Raw genomic sequence first — 19,117 nt, 5'->3', positions numbered from 1 at the left:
GGTATAGCAAGTCCATCACCACTGCAGCTGACCTAGAATTGAATTACCCGTCGAAAGTTCTGGAACCTAAATTTCAATTTCAATTGTAATGCTACGTAGTGGAGGTACAACTGAAAAACAATGCATTTCCCACCAATTGATCAGACATGTAGGTTGATACGGTTGAAAGCACCTTTCGCGGCGGTAATTGTATGTCACAGAAACATCTCCAAGATCGCACCCGTCGAAAGTTCTGGAACGTAAATTTCAATTTCAATTGTAACGGTAGGTAGTGGAGGTACAACTGAAAAACACAATGCATTTCTTACCAATAGATCAGACATGTAAGTTGATAGGGTTGAAAGCACTTTTAGCGGTGGTATTTGTATTACAAAGAAACATCTCGAACATCGATGCAAAAAGAACCTGTCAATAGCATGCACTCTGTACTGCATTCTACCAACTCTCATTGCACACTCCACACAGTATATAAACCGCAGCTCACACCCGCAACTGTATCACAGGTTGGTGAAACAGTGCTACCGCTACTCCTTTGAAACATGAAGCGGATGCATAGTTCAAGCGGCGGCGGCGGTGGTGATAGTGATGTGGGAGTTGGTGAGGATGACAGCTCTTCACCCCCAAAATTGAGAAAAGAATCCGCACTTACTTTGACTCGTACAGCTCCTCGTGGATTCTTGAGAGAGTATAGAGCCAGTTTCCTAGACGAGCAGAAGGACGTTCTTGGTGTTCTCAACGATCTATCACCAGATCTGTATGAAACAATGGTGCACGAGCTAGGCATCCAGCAGTTCAAAGCTGTACTGGTTCTTTGTGTCACTGTTGAGAAGCCCAATGCCGCAGGTGCAATCGTCTACGCCTCTCCATTTTTCCGAAGCCGGCCTATGACTGTGTTGAACGTGAGCAACATTCCAGGTCTACTAACCGCCGCCTTCGACGGGATCACTGCAAAGGTGGACGCTTGGGTGCAAGGTGGTTCAGGCTGGGCTGTGAGTAACGTGAAAACTGCACATCTTGATATTTGCAAGTATCGTCCAATGCGCATGTCGTCGTACCTTCCTCTACCTAAAAAGTTAGCTTCGTCAAAGGCCATCATCAATGTGAAGAATGACGACGAGCAGTGTCTGAAGTGGGCTCTTCTGTCTGCCCTGCATCCAGCTGTGCAACATGCAGAACGTGTGAGCAAGTATGCGCAGTATTCGCAGAGTCTCAACTTTGACGGTGTAGAGTTCCCTGCAACCATAGATGATGTGTACAGGGTGGAGAAGGCCAACTCGCTGAACATCAACGTGTTTGCATTTGAAGAAAACTACATCATTCCCATAAAGTTATCAGGTAGTGACAATGCAATAAATCTCCTGATCCTGCAAGATGATCTCCTTAGCCATTACTGTTGGATAAAGAACTTTAGCGCTCTATGTGCCAGCCAGACAAAGTGCAAGACGAAGAGGTACTTCTGCATGCGATGCCTCTCCGCACATCGCAGCGAGACCACTCTGAAGAAGCATCAACTATACTGCAGCGATGTGAAGGCAGCGACAGTCCAGATGCCAAAAGCAGACGAGCAGCTCAAGTTCACGGAGATACAGCGGAAGATGAAAATGCCGTATGTGATCTATGCCGATACTGAGTGTCTGCTGAAAGCAACGTCTCCAGAGCGCCATGGGAAGCAAACTGTTCGTGAAGCTGAACACGTACCATGTGCAGTGTCGTATGTCGTCGTACGCTCTGATGGTGTACTGAAGAACACTTTCACGTTCAGAGGTGAGTCCTTCAGCATAACTAATTAAATGTACTGCTCAATGTGTGTGTGTGTGTGTGTGTGTGTGTGTGTGTGTGTGTGTGTGTGTGTGTGTGTGTAAATGTGAAATATCAGCGTTAATCGTATACCCAGTCGTTAAATCTTTATTCTCACAATATCCAGTGGTCAATAAGAGAGATAATATTTTATGAAAAAAAAAGAGGAAAGAGTGAGGAATAATTTGTTGTTGTTGTTGTTGTTGTTGTTGTTGTTGTTGTTTTTGTTCTTTCTACTTTTGTATATGTAGGAGATGATCCGATTGAAAAGCTTTTCGAAGAGCTCTCCAAGGAGGAAGAGCGCATAGAGGAAGACCTGAAGAACATACGTCCTATCATCATCACGGATGATGAAGAGGTGCAGTTCCGCAATGCCGCAGAGTGCTGGATCTGTGGCAAGAAACTGAAGGGTGCTGATCGGGTGCGCGACCACGACCACCTCACCGGACTGTACAGAGGAGCTGCACACAACGCCTGCAATTTGAAGTTCCGCATCGTGCCAGAGCACCATCCCATCCCCGTTGTATTTCACAACCTGAAAGGGTATGATGGACATCTCCTGATATCCAGCATCGGCCTCACGTCCATGAACACTGAGGAGTACATTGACAGACAAGGACGGCGTCGACGCAAGGTGAAGGGGCGTGTTACTGTCATACCCAACAATATGGAGCGGTATGTGTCATTCTCGTGGGGGAGATTCAGATTCATTGACAGTCTTTCCTTTCTGAACGCATCGCTGGACAAGCTAGTGAGCAACACGCCTCGCGACTCGTTCTTTCACCTCAAGTCCCTGGCTTCGTCGTACAGCAACAACGCCACGGGCAGCAACGCCACGGGCAGCAGCAGCAGCAGCAGCAGCAGCACCACCACCACCACCAGCAGCAGCACGACCAGCAGCACCACCAGCAGCACCACCAGCAGCACCACCAGCAGCACCAGCAGCAGCAGCAGTGCACCAGGCTCGTCTAGCAATACCCTGCTGGATCTCCTGCATCGCAAAGGTGTCTATCCCTACGAATACATGAACAGCAGCGCTAGGTTTTCCGAGACTGGTCTTCCTGCAAAGGAAGACTTTTACTCACGCCTCTCAGAGTGCCACATCAGCGATGAGGACTACTGCCATGCCCAGCGTGTGTGGACTGCATTCGGCTGTAGCGACATGGGCGACTACCATGATCTCTACCTGAAGACCGATGTGCACCTTCTTGCAGATGTGTTTGAGAAATTTAGATGCACTGCAATGGCCACGTACGATTTGGACCCGACACACTACTACACCCTGCCTGGATTCGCGTGGGACGCCCTTCTGAAACATACAGGAATCTCGCTCACTCTGCTGGACGACGTGGACATGCATCTGTTCGTCGAGCGCGGTCTTCGTGGCGGTGTTACAATGGCGTCACACCGCCACGCCAGGGCGAACAACAAGTACATGAGCTCACACGACCCTGAGCAGGCGTCAACATATCTTCAATACCTCGACGCGAACAACCTGTACGGCTGGGCCATGTCGCAGCACTTGCCGACATCAAAATTCCAGTGGTGTGCCCCCAGTGACGAACTCCTGCAGAAGATCCTCACCCAGCCAGATGACGCAGACACTGGGTACATGGTGGAGTGTGATCTGTCAGTGCCCACAGAGTTCCACGATCGCCTGAACGACTACCCACCCGCACCGGAGCGTGTAACCATCACCGAGAGTATGATGTCGCCATACCAGCGCGACTTGATTGCAGCAGATCCTGTCTCCGGACTGAGTGCTCCGAAACTGGTCCCGAACCTCATGCCGAAGCAGCGCTACGTAGCACACTACCGTAACCTCAGGCTGTACAGTCGTCTAGGTCTGAGGATCGATGCTGTACACCGCGTGCTCAGTTTCCGCCAAGCTCCGTGGATGAAGCCCTACATCCAGCTGAACACGGAGCTTCGGAAGAAGGCGAAGAACGATTTCGAGAAGGACTTCTTCAAATTAATGAATAACGCTGTGTTTGGGAAGACAATGGAGAATGTGAGAAGAAGGATCTCCATTAGACTGCTGCGTGTGGAAGACGAGGAAGATACCATTCTCACAGCTGTGGCTAAGTCCACCTACGTCCGCCATGTCCTCTTCGACAACGGGCTTGTGGGCGTCGAGAACAGGAAGCTTGCGGTCCACCTCAACAAGCCGGTGTACGTTGGCATGAGCATCCTGGAGCTGAGCAAGGAGCTCATGTACAGATTTTACTATGACGAGCTCCAGCCACGCTACGGAGACCGCATGAGCCTGCTGTACACAGACACGGACTCGCTGGTGCTGCTGTTCCGCACGGAGGACCTCTATGCGGACATGAAGAGTATGGCCGATCAGTACGACACCAGCAACTTTAGCCCCGACAGTCCTCTGTACAGCGAGAGTAATAAGAAGGTTGTAGGTAAATTTAAGGACGAGCTCGGAGGGAAGCTCATGACAGAGTTCGTGGCGCTCAGATCCAAAATGTACGCGTACGATGGCGAGGAGAGTGGTCAGCGTGCAAAGGGCGTCAAGAGAGCGGTGACGAGAAGATTCACGATCGCGGACTACCGTCAGTGTCTGGTCGACAGGACGAGGATGTCACACGCAATGACCACCCTGCGCAGCCATTCGCATCGTATCTTCACCGAGACGATGACCAAGTCGTCTTTGTCGCCGTTCGACAGCAAACGATACATCCGAACGGACGGTGTCAGCACACTTGCACATGGGCACCACCGCATCGCACTGCTGGATGACTGAACAATGATGGTTGTGGTTGACAATCACAATTATTAGTCACACCCTGTACCATATCAATTCCATTTGTCTAATGAGTTACTGATCTTGATCTTGATGATGATGATGATGATGTTGATGTTATTATTTTTCTACATACTACATAATTTTGTTTTCTCCATAACTTAACTAGACTTTTAATATAGCTAAACATAATTGCGTGAAATGCAATTGCACAGTTGATGATGTTTACGACGATGGCAATGTTTGATGTTGATGTTGATGATGATAATAAGAATAAGATTGCTCTTGTCGGCAGCTAGAGCTTGCTCAATTGTCCGTTGTCAATCCAGGAGTTGAACTTGTCCGGGTAGCCTTTCCACTTGACCAGAGACTGTCCGGGGCGTTTGCGCAGGATTTTCTCCACGCGGAACTTGGTTTTCCTTGGTTTTCTGCAGTTGATGTTCGTAGAAACTGCCCTGAATAGGCTCGTTCATGAGATCTCGAATGTTGTAGGTGGGTGGTTGGGTGGGTAGAACTCTATTCACGACGAACACCTCTTCAGTCCAATTGGGTGTGTAGCCTGTATGTGTGTGTGTGTGTGTGTGTGTGTGTACATCTCCAATAATATACATGTAGCTCAAAGTGAGACAGGCGAGGATAGACATAATAGTTATCAATGAGAGCATTTGTGGAATTCCAAAATTCGTGAATGTTGACTGGGTTTGCTGACAACGCTTGTAGTGCACCACGTCAATAGCATGCAGTTCTTGATAAAAGAACTCAACTAGAGTGCAGTGCAGTTCATGACCGTATCCTCTCAGCGACACTTCTTCGCACAAGAGAATGAGCATTGCAACCAACACGATGATCATACTAATGTTGTTACTGGAAGGGGTGCTCTTCACCTTCTTGAACACGCAGGATAGGTTCTTCATGAGGTAGCGTTGAGCAATGTCAGACTTGTCAGTAGCAGTACTAGGGGCTGTCCCATCAGGGGTTGGATCAATTGGAAACAACAGCTTCACTACATCAAGTAGTTCTTTCCGCCCGCAGGAAGCCATGTCCTTGGCAGCAATCCAGATCAAGTTGGTTATGGGGTGACTTTCAACAACTGCTTGGTCATATCCAGGTCTCCATTGAAAGGTTCCACCATGTTCGTCAGCGAGGTTGCGATTCCTAACCGCGCAGCACACCGCATCAGCGTACCCATTGGACAATGTCCGTCCTCATCATGACCTTTCAAAATAGACCACAATCATGTTCATCATCATCTTCTTCTTCTTCTACTCTTCATCGGCGCTCGGGAGCGCTTCGGCCTACGTTTAACGTACATCCCTACGCTATGGAAGCAACGACAGGTCATTAGATGGAATATCATCAAGAACAGCAGCGACAAGAACATGGCAAACCTGTACCAACATCACAGCAAACAACAGTATCTGCTCACAAGACAATACTCCGCAATAAAAGAAATGGAATGTGCCGAGGCAGCGATCTCTGAAGCTAGTCCAACTAACCTCCAGCAAGGCAGGGCAGGACTCGGCTTTAGGCATGACAAACAAGAGAAAATCAAACCTAGAAAACAAATACTCAATACCATTCATGAAGGTGACTGCCAAGACCAGCTATCCCACCTCAAAAGCCTGCAAATGCAAGGCAGCTGGTTAAAGTGGAGAGACACGATGTTTGAAGACCTCACTTGGAAAAAACTGTTGTACGAAGGCTACGGGAGGACTTTCTCCTTTCAACTAAACTGTGTATTAAACACACTACCAACAGTTGACAATCTGAGGAGGTGGGGTAACTCTGTGGTCGAACAACAATGCCCTCTATGCAACAGGCAAGCTACGCTCCGTCACATATTATCAGCATGTCCAACAGCCCTCCACCAGGGCAGATATACCTGGCGCCACGACAACGTACTGAAATGCATAGTAAAACTAGTAAACGAAACCATCCAAACTTATCAAAAGGCCACGGCATCAGCAGAAACGCAGAGTAATCAGAAGAGAATTGATTACATAACTTTCTGCAAGGCAGGAGAGAATCTCCCCAAACAGCCCCCCTCCCAACGCAAACGGCTAAATGACCAATTCGTAACTAGCTCAGCAGACTGGAAGGTCCTGGTGGACATGAAGGATGAGAAACTTGTTTTCCCCCACTTCATAGCACCTACAACCTGTCGTCCAGACATAGTGCTCTTCTCCAAAGAATTGAGAAGAGTTCTGTGGCTGGAACTCACGGTATGTAGTGAAGATCGCTTTGCACAATCGCGCGAAATCAAAATCGAACGCTATCGTCACCTTCATAACGCGTGTGTAAGGAATGGCTGGGAGACGGAAAGTCACACAGCAGAGGTGGGAGCGAGAGGCGCCATATCCACCAGCTTGGATTCCTTCGCGAGATCCTTGCGCTGCACTAAGGAACAGCGCAGGCTCTTGCGGAGGAATTGTCGCCAAGCAGCGCTGAACTCAAGCTATGTCCTATGGCTAAGGCGAAGGGAGCGAACATGGCGCGACTGGCCGTTGTATTAAAACTGTTTGGTGAACCTGTTGTAGAGCACTTGGTGGGCGATCGGCCACCCAGCGAGGATAGTTGGACGTCCTTAAAATCAAGATTTGAACTCGCCATTCCGGCCTCTAAAGGGCCGGGGGTGGACGATCGCCAACCTTGCCAACCTCTCGTAGTCACTTGTTCTTGTCGAATCGTTATTTTCATAGCCTACTCGACATTCGCCCTACAAATTACCATACATCACAACGCAACTACCTGTACATGACACACCATACCATACGGACACAACCACACCCCAACTGTACTGGGGGCCTATCTCTTCGAATTGCATTATATGAGTTTCTTTTTCCTTTTTCTTTACCCGTTACTGTCTAAAAAGCAGTCGAAACGGTTTTTATCCACCATTTGATGGTGAGCATTTCCCTTCTTCTTCTTCTTCTTCTTCTTCTTCTTCTTCTTCTTCTTCTTCTTCTTCTTCTTCTTCTTCTTCTTCTTCTTCTTCTTCACCAAAGTAATAACAAGGATGAAGACAACAATTACTTGTGACTTGACAATGACTCTTTGAGAAATGATTGAAAATTAAGATGTCAGGTTTTTTTATTTATACATGTATAACAGAAGCAGCAGCAGCAGCAGCAGCAGGAGCAGGAGCACCCTTCATCCTCCTTCTCCTACACATGGCACTTGAGAAACGGTACAGCACACATTTCAACTCCTGAGGAATTACTTCCACACGGGGTTCATAGCACCCGTAAGATTTGATTAGTCTTTGCATCAGTTCATTTTTCCTCAGAATTAAACTCTCGGATATTCAGCTTAAACTTCTTCACCTGAAAAGGGGTAAGAGGCTTTGTACGGATTAGAAGTTGGCGGAGCCAGTCTTTCGAAAATTGCTGCGGTTTGCAACTCATTAGCTTGCTGGATCGTGCCCACGACACATGGCTCTTTGGAAGATATGGCTGAAGCTTCTGGCAAATCTCGTCGTGGCCAGCACAGATGCATGTCAGAGCTATGGCATAGTTCAGGCTCTTGTAGCCATTCTCCTTCTTCATGTACTGCAACGGTTCCAGCACACCGTGAAGGTTCAGCAGGACACCGGTCTTTTCCATGAAGCGTACCAGATGTCTATCGACGGCAGTCAATCGCTCCCGAGCGGCATATAACTGAAATACCGCCGCTAAAAGGTACTTTCAACCATATCAGCTCACAGGTCTGGACAATTGGTAAAATGCATTGTTTTTCAGTTGTACCTCCACTACATAACATTACAATTGAAATTGAAGTTAACGTTCGAGAACCTTCGACGGTACGGGTAATTCATTTCTAAGTCTGCTGCAGTGGTGGCGGGGTCGCTATACCCTAATGGTTTCAAACACATCCCAGACAGTCAATCTTATTAACACCACACCCACCACTTTAAAAGCACTTATGTCGCCGAGAGGCACTTCAAAACCATTAAGTCATTAACCCAATTAAATGTGACACCTAGGCCACTTAAAACCACTTCACGTTTCAAGTGGTCACTTAATTACCACTTATCCAATTATAAGGTCAAGGGGACTAATTAACAACCGACGGAGTCGACGGAGTCGACTCCGTCGACGGAGTCGACTCCGTCGGTTGTTAATTAGTCCCCTTGACCTTATAATTGGATAAGTGGTAATTAAGTGACCACTTGAAACGTGAAGTGGTTTTAAGTGGCCTAGGTGTCACATTTAATTGGGTTAATGACTTAATGGTTTTGAAGTGCCTCTCGGCGACATAAGTGCTTTTAAAGTGGTGGGTGTGGTGTTAATAAGATTGACTGTCTGGGATGTGTTTGAAACCATTAGGGTATAGCGACCCCGCCACCACTGCAGCAGACTTAGAAATGAATTACCCGTACCGTCGAAGGTTCTCGAACGTTAACTTCAATTTCAATTGTAATGTTATGTAGTGGAGGTACAACTGAAAAACAATGCATTTTACCAATTGTCCAGACCTGTGAGCTGATATGGTTGAAAGTACCTTTTAGCGGCGGTATTTCAGTTATATGCCGCTCGGGAGCGATTGACTGCCGTCGATAGACATCTGGTACGCTTCATGGAAAAGACCGGTGTCCTGCTGAACCTTCACGGTGTGCTGGAACCGTTGCAGTACATGAAGAAGGAGAATGGCTACAAGAGCCTGAACTATGCCATAGCTCTGACATGCATCTGTGCTGGCCACGACGAGATTTGCCAGAAGCTTCAGCCATATCTTCCAAAGAGCCATGTGTCGTGGGCACGATCCAGCAAGCTAATGAGTTGCAAACCGCAGCAATTTTCGAAAGACTGGCTCCGCCAACTTCTAATCCGTACAAAGCCTCTTACCCCTTTTCAGGTGAAGAAGTTTAAGCTGAATATCCGAGAGTTTAATTCTGAGGAAAAATGAACTGATGCAAAGACTAATCAAATCTTACGGGTGCTATGAACCCCGTGTGGAAGTAATTCCTCAGGAGTTGAAATGTGTGCTGTACCGTTTCTCAAGTGCCATGTGTAGGAGAAGGAGGATGAAGGGTGCTCCTGCTCCTGCTGCTGCTGCTGCTGCTGCTTCTGTTATACATGTATAAATAAAAAAACCTGACATCTTAATTTTCAATCATTTCTCAAAGAGTCATTGTCAAGTCACAAGTAATTGTTGTCTTCATCCTTGTTATTACTTTGGTGAAGAAGAAGAAGAAGAAGAAGAAGAAGAAGAAGAAGAAGAAGAAGAAGAAGAAGAAGAAGAAGAAGAAGAAGAAGAAGAAGAAGAAGAAGAAGAAGAAGATGATGATGAACATGATTGTGGTCTATTTTGAAAGGTCATGATGAGGACGGACATTGTCCAATGGGTACGCTGATGCGGTGTGCTGCGCGGTTAGGAATCGCAACCTCGCTGACGAACATGGTGGAACCTTTCAATGGAGACCTGGATATGACCAAGCAGTTGTTGAAAGTCACCCCATAACCAACTTGATCTGGATTGCTGCCAAGGACATGGCTTCCTGCGGGCGGAAAGAACTACTTGATGTAGTGAAGCTGTTGTTTCCAATTGATCCAACCCCTGATGGGACAGCCCCTAGTACTGCTACTGACAAGTCTGACATTGCTCAACGCTACCTCATGAAGAACCTATCCTGCGTGTTCAAGAAGGTGAAGAGCACCCCTTCCAGTAACAACATTAGTATGATCATCGTGTTGGTTGCAATGCTCATTCTCTTGTGCGAAGAAGTGTCGCTGAGAGGATACGGTCATGAACTGCACTGCACTCTAGTTGAGTTCTTTTATCAAGAACTGCATGCTATTGACGTGGTGCACTACAAGCGTTGTCAGCAAACCCAGTCAACATTCACGAATTTTGGAATTCCACAAATGCTCTCATTGATAACTATTATGTCTATCCTCGCCTGTCTCACTTTGAGCTACATGTATATTATTGGAGATGTACACACACACACACACACACACACACACATACAGGCTACACACCCAATTGGACTGAAGAGGTGTTCGTCGTGAATAGAGTTCTACCCACCCAACCACCCACCTACAACATTCGAGATCTCATGAACGAGCCTATTCAGGGCAGTTTCTACGAACATCAACTGCAGAAAACCAAGGAAAACCAAGTTCCGCGTGGAGAAAATCCTGCGCAAACGCCCCGGACAGTCTCTGGTCAAGTGGAAAGGCTACCCGGACAAGTTCAACTCCTGGATTGACAACGGACAATTGAGCAAGCTCTAGCTGCCGACAAGAGCAATCTTATTCTTATTATCATCATCAACATCAACATCAAACATTGCCATCGTCGTAAACATCATCAACTGTGCAATTGCATTTCACGCAATTATGTTTAGCTATATTAAAAGTCTAGTTAAGTTATGGAGAAAACAAAATTATGTAGTATGTAGAAAAATAATAACATCAACATCATCATCATCATCATCAAGATCAAGATCAGTAACTCATTAGACAAATGGAATTGATATGGTACAGGGTGTGACTAATAATTGTGATTGTCAACCACAACCATCATTGTTCAGTCATCCAGCAGTGCGATGCGGTGGTGCCCATGTGCAAGTGTGCTGACACCGTCCGTTCGGATGTATCGTTTGCTGTCGAACGGCGACAAAGACGACTTGGTCATCGTCTCGGTGAAGATACGATGCGAATGGCTGCGCAGGGTGGTCATTGCGTGTGACATCCTCGTCCTGTCGACCAGACACTGACGGTAGTCCGCGATCGTGAATCTTCTCGTCACCGCTCTCTTGACGCCCTTTGCACGCTGACCACTCTCCTCGCCATCGTACGCGTACATTTTGGATCTGAGCGCCACGAACTCTGTCATGAGCTTCCCTCCGAGCTCGTCCTTAAATTTACCTACAACCTTCTTATTACTCTCGCTGTACAGAGGACTGTCGGGGCTAAAGTTGCTGGTGTCGTACTGATCGGCCATACTCTTCATGTCCGCATAGAGGTCCTCCGTGCGGAACAGCAGCACCAGCGAGTCCGTGTCTGTGTACAGCAGGCTCATGCGGTCTCCGTAGCGTGGCTGGAGCTCGTCATAGTAAAATCTGTACATGAGCTCCTTGCTCAGCTCCAGGATGCTCATGCCAACGTACACCGGCTTGTTGAGGTGGACCGCAAGCTTCCTGTTCTCGACGCCCACAAGCCCGTTGTCGAAGAGGACATGGCGGACGTAGGTGGACTTAGCCACAGCTGTGAGAATGGTATCTTCCTCGTCTTCCACACGCAGCAGTCTAATGGAGATCCTTCTTCTCACATTCTCCATTGTCTTCCCAAACACAGCGTTATTCATTAATTTGAAGAAGTCCTTCTCGAAATCGTTCTTCGCCTTCTTCCGAAGCTCCGTGTTCAGCTGGATGTAGGGCTTCATCCACGGAGCTTGGCGGAAACTGAGCACGCGGTGTACAGCATCGATCCTCAGACCTAGACGACTGTACAGCCTGAGGTTACGGTAGTGTGCTACGTAGCGCTGCTTCGGCATGAGGTTCGGGACCAGTTTCGGAGCACTCAGTCCGGAGACAGGATCTGCTGCAATCAAGTCGCGCTGGTATGGCGACATCATACTCTCGGTGATGGTTACACGCTCCGGTGCGGGTGGGTAGTCGTTCAGGCGATCGTGGAACTCTGTGGGCACTGACAGATCACACTCCACCATGTACCCAGTGTCTGCGTCATCTGGCTGGGTGAGGATCTTCTGCAGGAGTTCGTCACTGGGGGCACACCACTGGAATTTTGATGTCGGCAAGTGCTGCGACATGGCCCAGCCGTACAGGTTGTTCGCGTCGAGGTATTGAAGATATGTTGACGCCTGCTCAGGGTCGTGTGAGCTCATGTACTTGTTGTTCGCCCTGGCGTGGCGGTGTGACGCCATTGTAACACCGCCACGAAGACCGCGCTCGACGAACAGATGCATGTCCACGTCGTCCAGCAGAGTGAGCGAGATTCCTGTATGTTTCAGAAGGGCGTCCCACGCGAATCCAGGCAGGGTGTAGTAGTGTGTCGGGTCCAAATCGTACGTGGCCATTGCAGTGCATCTAAATTTCTCAAACACATCTGCAAGAAGGTGCACATCGGTCTTCAGGTAGAGATCATGGTAGTCGCCCATGTCGCTACAGCCGAATGCAGTCCACACACGCTGGGCATGGCAGTAGTCCTCATCGCTGATGTGGCACTCTGAGAGGCGTGAGTAAAAGTCTTCCTTTGCAGGAAGACCAGTCTCGGAAAACCTAGCGCTGCTGTTCATGTATTCGTAGGGATAGACACCTTTGCGATGCAGGAGATCCAGCAGGGTATTGCTAGACGAGCCTGGTGCACTGCTGCTGCTGCTGGTGCTGCTGGTGGTGCTGCTGGTGGTGCTGCTGGTGGTGCTGCTGGTCGTGCTGCTGCTGGTGGTGGTGGTGGTGCTGCTGCTGCTGCTGCTGCTGCTGCTGCCCGTGGCGTTGCTGCCCGTGGCGTTGTTGCTGTACGACGAAGCCAGGGACTTGAGGTGAAAGAACGAGTCGCGAGGCGTGTTGCTCACTAGCTTGTCCAGCGATGCGTTCAGAAAGGAAAGACTGTCAATGAATCTGAATCTCCCCCACGAGAATGACACATACCGCTCCATATTGTTGGGTATGACAGTAACACGCCCCTTCACCTTGCGTCGACGCCGTCCTTGTCTGTCAATGTACTCCTCAGTGTTCATGGACGTGAGGCCGATGCTGGATATCAGGAGATGTCCATCATACCCTTTCAGGTTGTGAAATACAACGGGGATGGGATGGTGCTCTGGCACGATGCGGAACTTCAAATTGCAGGCGTTGTGTGCAGCTCCTCTGTACAGTCCGGTGAGGTGGTCGTGGTCGCGCACCCGATCAGCACCCTTCAGTTTCTTGCCACAGATCCAGCACTCTGCGGCATTGCGGAACTGCACCTCTTCATCATCCGTGATGATGATAGGACGTATGTTCTTCAGGTCTTCCTCTATGCGCTCTTCCTCCTTGGAGAGCTCTTCGAAAAGCTTTTCAATCGGATCATCTCCTACATATACAAAAGTAGAAAGAACAAAAACAACAACAACAACAACAACAACAACAACAACAACAAATTATTCCTCACTCTTTCCTCTTTTTTTTTCATAAAATATTATCTCTCTTATTGACCACTGGATATTGTGAGAATAAAGATTTAACGACTGGGTATACGATTAACGCTGATATTTCACATTTACACACACACACACACACACACACACACACACACACACACACACACACACACACACATTGAGCAGTACATTTAATTAGTTATGCTGAAGGACTCACCTCTGAACGTGAAAGTGTTCTTCAGTACACCATCAGAGCGTACGACGACATACGACACTGCACATGGTACGTGTTCAGCTTCACGAACAGTTTGCTTCCCATGGCGCTCTGGAGACGTTGCTTTCAGCAGACACTCAGTATCGGCATAGATCACATACGGCATTTTCATCTTCCGCTGTATCTCCGTGAACTTGAGCTGCTCGTCTGCTTTTGGCATCTGGACTGTCGCTGCCTTCACATCGCTGCAGTATAGTTGATGCTTCTTCAGAGTGGTCTCGCTGCGATGTGCGGAGAGGCATCGCATGCAGAAGTACCTCTTCGTCTTGCACTTTGTCTGGCTGGCACATAGAGCGCTAAAGTTCTTTATCCAACAGTAATGGCTAAGGAGATCATCTTGCAGGATCAGGAGATTTATTGCATTGTCACTACCTGATAACTTTATGGGAATGATGTAGTTTTCTTCAAATGCAAACACGTTGATGTTCAGCGAGTTGGCCTTCTCCACCCTGTACACATCATCTATGGTTGCAGGGAACTCTACACCGTCAAAGTTGAGACTCTGCGAATACTGCGCATACTTGCTCACACGTTCTGCATGTTGCACAGCTGGATGCAGGGCAGACAGAAGAGCCCACTTCAGACACTGCTCGTCGTCATTCTTCACATTGATGATGGCCTTTGACGAAGCTAACTTTTTAGGTAGAGGAAGGTACGACGACATGCGCATTGGACGATACTTGCAAATATCAAGATGTGCAGTTTTCACGTTACTCACAGCCCAGCCTGAACCACCTTGCACCCAAGCGTCCACCTTTGCAGTGATCCCGTCGAAGGCGGCGGTTAGTAGACCTGGAATGTTGCTCACGTTCAACACAGTCATAGGCCGGCTTCGGAAAAATGGAGAGGCGTAGACGATTGCACCTGCGGCATTGGGCTTCTCAACAGTGACACAAAGAACCAGTACAGCTTTGAACTGCTGGATGCCTAGCTCGTGCACCATTGTTTCATACAGATCTGGTGATAGATCGTTGAGAACACCAAGAACGTCCTTCTGCTCGTCTAGGAAACTGGCTCTATACTCTCTCAAGAATCCACGAGGAGCTGTACGAGTCAAAGTAAGTGCGGATTCTTTTCTCAATTTTGGGGGTGAAGAGCTGTCATCCTCACCAACTCCCACATCACTATCACCACCGCCGCCGCCGCTTGAACTATGCATCCGCTTCATGTTTCAAAGGAGTAGCGGTAGCACTGTTTCACCAACCTGTGATACAGTTGCGGGTGTGAGCTGCGGTTTATATACTGTGTGGAGTGTGCAATGAGAGTTGGTAGAATGCAGTACAGAGTGCATGCTATTGACAGGTTCTTTTTGCATCGATGTTCGAGATGTTTCTTTGTAATACAAAATACCACCGCTAAAAGTGCTTTCAACCCTATCAACTTACATGTCTGATCTATTGGTAAGAAATGCATTGTGTTTTTCAGTTGTACCTCCACTACCTACCGTTACAATTGAAATTGAAATTTACGTTCCAGAACTTTCGACGGGTGCGATCTTGGAGATGTTTCTGTGACATACAATTACCGCCGCGAAAGGTGCTTTCAACCGTATCAACCTACATGTCTGATCAATTGGTGGGAAATGCATTGTTTTTCAGTTGTACCTCCACTACGTAGCATTACAATTGAAATTGAAATTTAGGTTCCAGAACTTTCGACGGGTAATTCAATTCTAGGTCAGCTGCAGTGGTGATGGACTTGCTATACCATAATAGCTGATCGAGAAAGTGTATTGTATAATAGCATTCAAGAGGTGTATATAAGGAGCAAGGGTGAAGCACTGGTGTTTGACAGACAGTGACGGTAGAAGAGTTGGAGGAAAAAACGAAGAAGCAATCAAGGACTTGACAAAAAAGACATCATCTGCAATAGCGGTAAATGACAGTGCTATGATGATGATGATGATGTGCGTGTTGTTGTTGTTGTTGCTGCTGCTGATTGTTAAATTATATTATGTGGTAGTACAATCATGTAGTCTTTCAAAGTATTGAGTGATCAACTGCTTAGAGAACTGGTTTTTGATGTAGTCTAGAAGTTTCCATGACATACTTGTGCCATTACTCTTGTCTGTCAAGTCACTTTGATCTAGATAACGAATTGCCCACTTCTTGTTCTAGACAAGTGTCTACGAATGAACATACTTGAAAGATTACTCATACAAAGGTAAAAAAAGAAGTTTCTAGAACGATTACTCATAACATATTAATTTGTGTGTGTGTGTTTGTGTATCTGCTGGACTGTGATGTAATATATGGCGGAAGAAGATGGCTGATGGACAAGACTATGATAGTGGCCTCGATTCGGATATCGCCGATGTGATGTGATTCCATTTCAGAACACATTCCCAGACAGTGACTCTTATTAACAACCACACCCACCACTTTAAAAGCACTTATGTCGCCGAGAGGCACTTCATACACCACTTAGTCATTAATCCAATTAAATATGACACCTGGCCCACTTCAAAACCACTTCAGATCTCAAGTGGCCACTTCATTATCACTTATCCAATTAAAAGGTCAAGTGGCCACTTAATTAACAACCGCAAAGTTCAAGTACCCATTCATAAGGTCAAGTGGGTTCAACCCTTGTCCCAGGACCCGCTCGGTCACTACTACTGAGAAGAGGTACGACCTGGGCAGCGTACTTGTCATTCCGTGTCAGCAGTGTTGGATGGAGTATTTGGATACAGATAGCCCTGTAACTGCTCAACACCCTGGCCCCCGTGCTTCCACAAGCAACACCAAAGCTGCTTTGGGTAAGTGCGTTTTTCAATCTCATAAGATTTATTTATGATATTTGCGAGTCATTGCCACCCTATGGCTATGGAAATGTATGAGCACACTGTATGCGCGGCGGCCGCGAGTGTCTGTGTGTTTGCATAGACCTGCATGTTTGTGCATGTGTGCACCATACGCATGTATGAACATGCACATGCATATGCGCTCATGTGGACGTGCCCTCGCACACATACTATACACACGTGCATGACCGCTCCCAGGGCATGTTGGTGTGACATGTGTATGCAGGCATCTCCACTCATGCACATGAGTGTGCACATGCATGTGGGTGGGTACGCACACATGCGTGAATGTATGTGTGTGTACGCGCGCGTGTGTTCTATTGCGTGTGAGAGCATGCATGTGTGTGTGTGTGTGTGTGTGTGTGTGTGTGTGTGTGTGTATGTGTGCACGGATGTGTGTGTCGATGGTGTGCATTTTTGTGATTGGTGAACACTCTGATCCGTAAACCGCGATACCGGAGCTCCCAAGCTACAGCCTCAGATTGATTTATAGTTCATCGTTGGGATTGAGTTCGCTGCTCATGATGCTGTTGCGGATGTTGCGGCCCTAGCTGAAATTGTCGAAGCTCGCCCTGATGCCAGTATCCTGTAGCACTCTGTCACTTTTGCATCAGCATGTTCGGCGATGGAGTTTGCAGAACATCAGCAAAAGCGGGTGGCCACCCAGGGGCGTAGGAGGGGTTTTGGAAGTGGTACGACCGAAGGTCAGTGCGGCCGAAGGCCGTGTTGGAGGGGGGTGCGGGGGACCTCCCCCGGGAAAATTTTGTTAAAAAGACACAAAATCCTGCCTTCTTGGAACTTCTGGCACACTTCAGGCGCAGTACTAGTGTGCAGTCGAGTACAGTACTCAGTACGACTGCAGATGCATAACAGATCTACGAGTACAGAAAATGGTCAAAGTCTGATGCGCATACATGTACTTATGTATGCATCGATGGATCCTAATTGTTTATTACGGTTTTGCACGTTCCAGACGGACCACACTTTTCGAAAAGTGGTACGGCCATGGTCGTACCAGTCGTAGCGGGTGCTACGCCCCTGCCACCCTTCAACCGTTGGTCCAAGCAACGTGCTTCTCTAAGTCAGTTGCAGTGCGGGCAGCTGCCAGTGGGTTGGTGATGAAGCACTTTGTCTTGTCCTACAAACGAAGTGGTGAGCCAGCCATTTCCAGACTGATGAAGGAGCAAGTCGGAGGTAAGAAGCGGGTGACAATCTCAAGGAAGATTATATTAGCGGTGGCTGAACACCTAGCGAAGAACCAGCAGCAACCCAACTGTAAGGAACGCCCTGTGACACAGTGCTTCACTTGTTTGTGCGCACCGTAAAATACCATCAGTTTTGCCAGCGTGGGGACACATTTTAGCTCGCATAGTTGAAGAACAAGAGGACTCAATGTTGTCTGATTCGTTCCAACATGTCAGCTTTCATTGTAGTTTGATATGGGGCAGTGCTAAGCACTATCATAGCTGCATGTACATGTATCACAACCAAGTGCCAACAGGAAAGTAATCATGGAGAAAAGTACCTATCGATAATGCGTGCACCCAGGATTTTCCGGCAAATTTACGAGTTCAGCTATTCCATCCTTGTATTGTTCTGAACGCCGAGGGCTCTAATGAGTTTATGCAACACCTAACAGCCAAAAATCCAATAAGTTATGACCAAAGCAGCAGCAGAGAAGTACAAGCAATATAGAGACGTGAATTTACCAATTTTAGGCAAATTTTGACAGTTTTTTGGATTTTTCTCCAGAATATGCACGGTGACCCCTATTTTCGCCACGGTAAACCTGTTCCGACCCACTTATAGAACGTGTTTGAAGTATCCACATATGGGGCAAACTCAAAAATAAGCTGCAAAAAATATTCAAAGTTTCATTTTTTGCGTCTTTTTGTTCTTCTCCAGGAAATGACGACCTGGATCCCATCGTCAACCAAAGTGTACATTTTTCGGTGTTGATATCATCTTAGTCAATACCTCGAACAGTCTGTAAAATTTTATGTCATATTTTCTGTCCTAACTGATGTTATGGACGATTTCTCATCAATTTTGGGATTTTGTGTTATTTTGTGTCATCAAGGAAAATTGTGTTTTTGGCAAGACCTATTCTGGCAATTGAAAAACTGATGTTACTAAGCGAAAATATAAGGCTGTACCTATTCAAACCTGATGTCAGATTGGGCTGATGTTGAAATTATATTTTTGGGCCTAACTGTCCCGAACCCCAAGGGGGGACGGGAGGTTCGCTGGCCATATTGCGGTGCCCGTTATAAATTCGCTTGAATCTCAGCACTCAAACATCAGAATTCCTTCAAATTTTCAGTATATGTTCCTTGACATCCACTGACGACATTGCAACCAAGAACTGTGGAAAGTATACTGG

The 19,117-nt window shown here is 47.3% G+C and overlaps 2 protein-coding genes and 1 long non-coding RNA gene across 3 annotated transcripts; 2 read left to right on the top strand and 1 right to left on the bottom strand.

Annotated features, from left to right (window-relative positions):
* The first annotated feature begins 489 nt into the window (after positions 1–489).
* Positions 490–4,552, top strand: LOC135829275 (uncharacterized). The gene is made up of 2 exons (XM_065341678.1): positions 490–1,764; positions 2,049–4,552. Exons 1-2 carry the CDS (start codon positions 540–542, stop codon positions 4,550–4,552), a joined length of 3,729 nt encoding a protein of 1,242 aa, XP_065197750.1. The 5' UTR covers positions 490–539.
* A 6,308-nt stretch (positions 4,553–10,860) lies between these two features.
* Positions 10,861–15,149, bottom strand: LOC135829622 (uncharacterized). The gene is made up of 2 exons (XM_065342022.1): positions 13,875–15,149; positions 10,861–13,590 (listed from the first exon to the last, which is right to left on the bottom strand). Exons 1-2 carry the CDS (start codon positions 15,097–15,099, stop codon positions 11,084–11,086), a joined length of 3,732 nt encoding a protein of 1,243 aa, XP_065198094.1. The 5' UTR covers positions 15,100–15,149; the 3' UTR covers positions 10,861–11,083.
* A 2,633-nt stretch (positions 15,150–17,782) lies between these two features.
* On the top strand, positions 17,783–18,840 carry LOC135829759 (uncharacterized). Its single transcript, XR_010555911.1, has 2 exons — positions 17,783–17,928; positions 18,640–18,840. It is a non-coding gene; the product is annotated as an uncharacterized LOC135829759 (long non-coding RNA).
* The last annotated feature ends 277 nt before the right edge of the window (positions 18,841–19,117 follow it).

Source organism: Sycon ciliatum, chromosome 13, assembly GCF_964019385.1.
Source record: "Sycon ciliatum chromosome 13, ocSycCili1.1, whole genome shotgun sequence".
NCBI lineage: Eukaryota > Metazoa > Porifera > Calcarea > Leucosolenida > Sycettidae > Sycon > Sycon ciliatum.
This window is presented reverse-complemented; position numbering and strand designations above follow the sequence as displayed.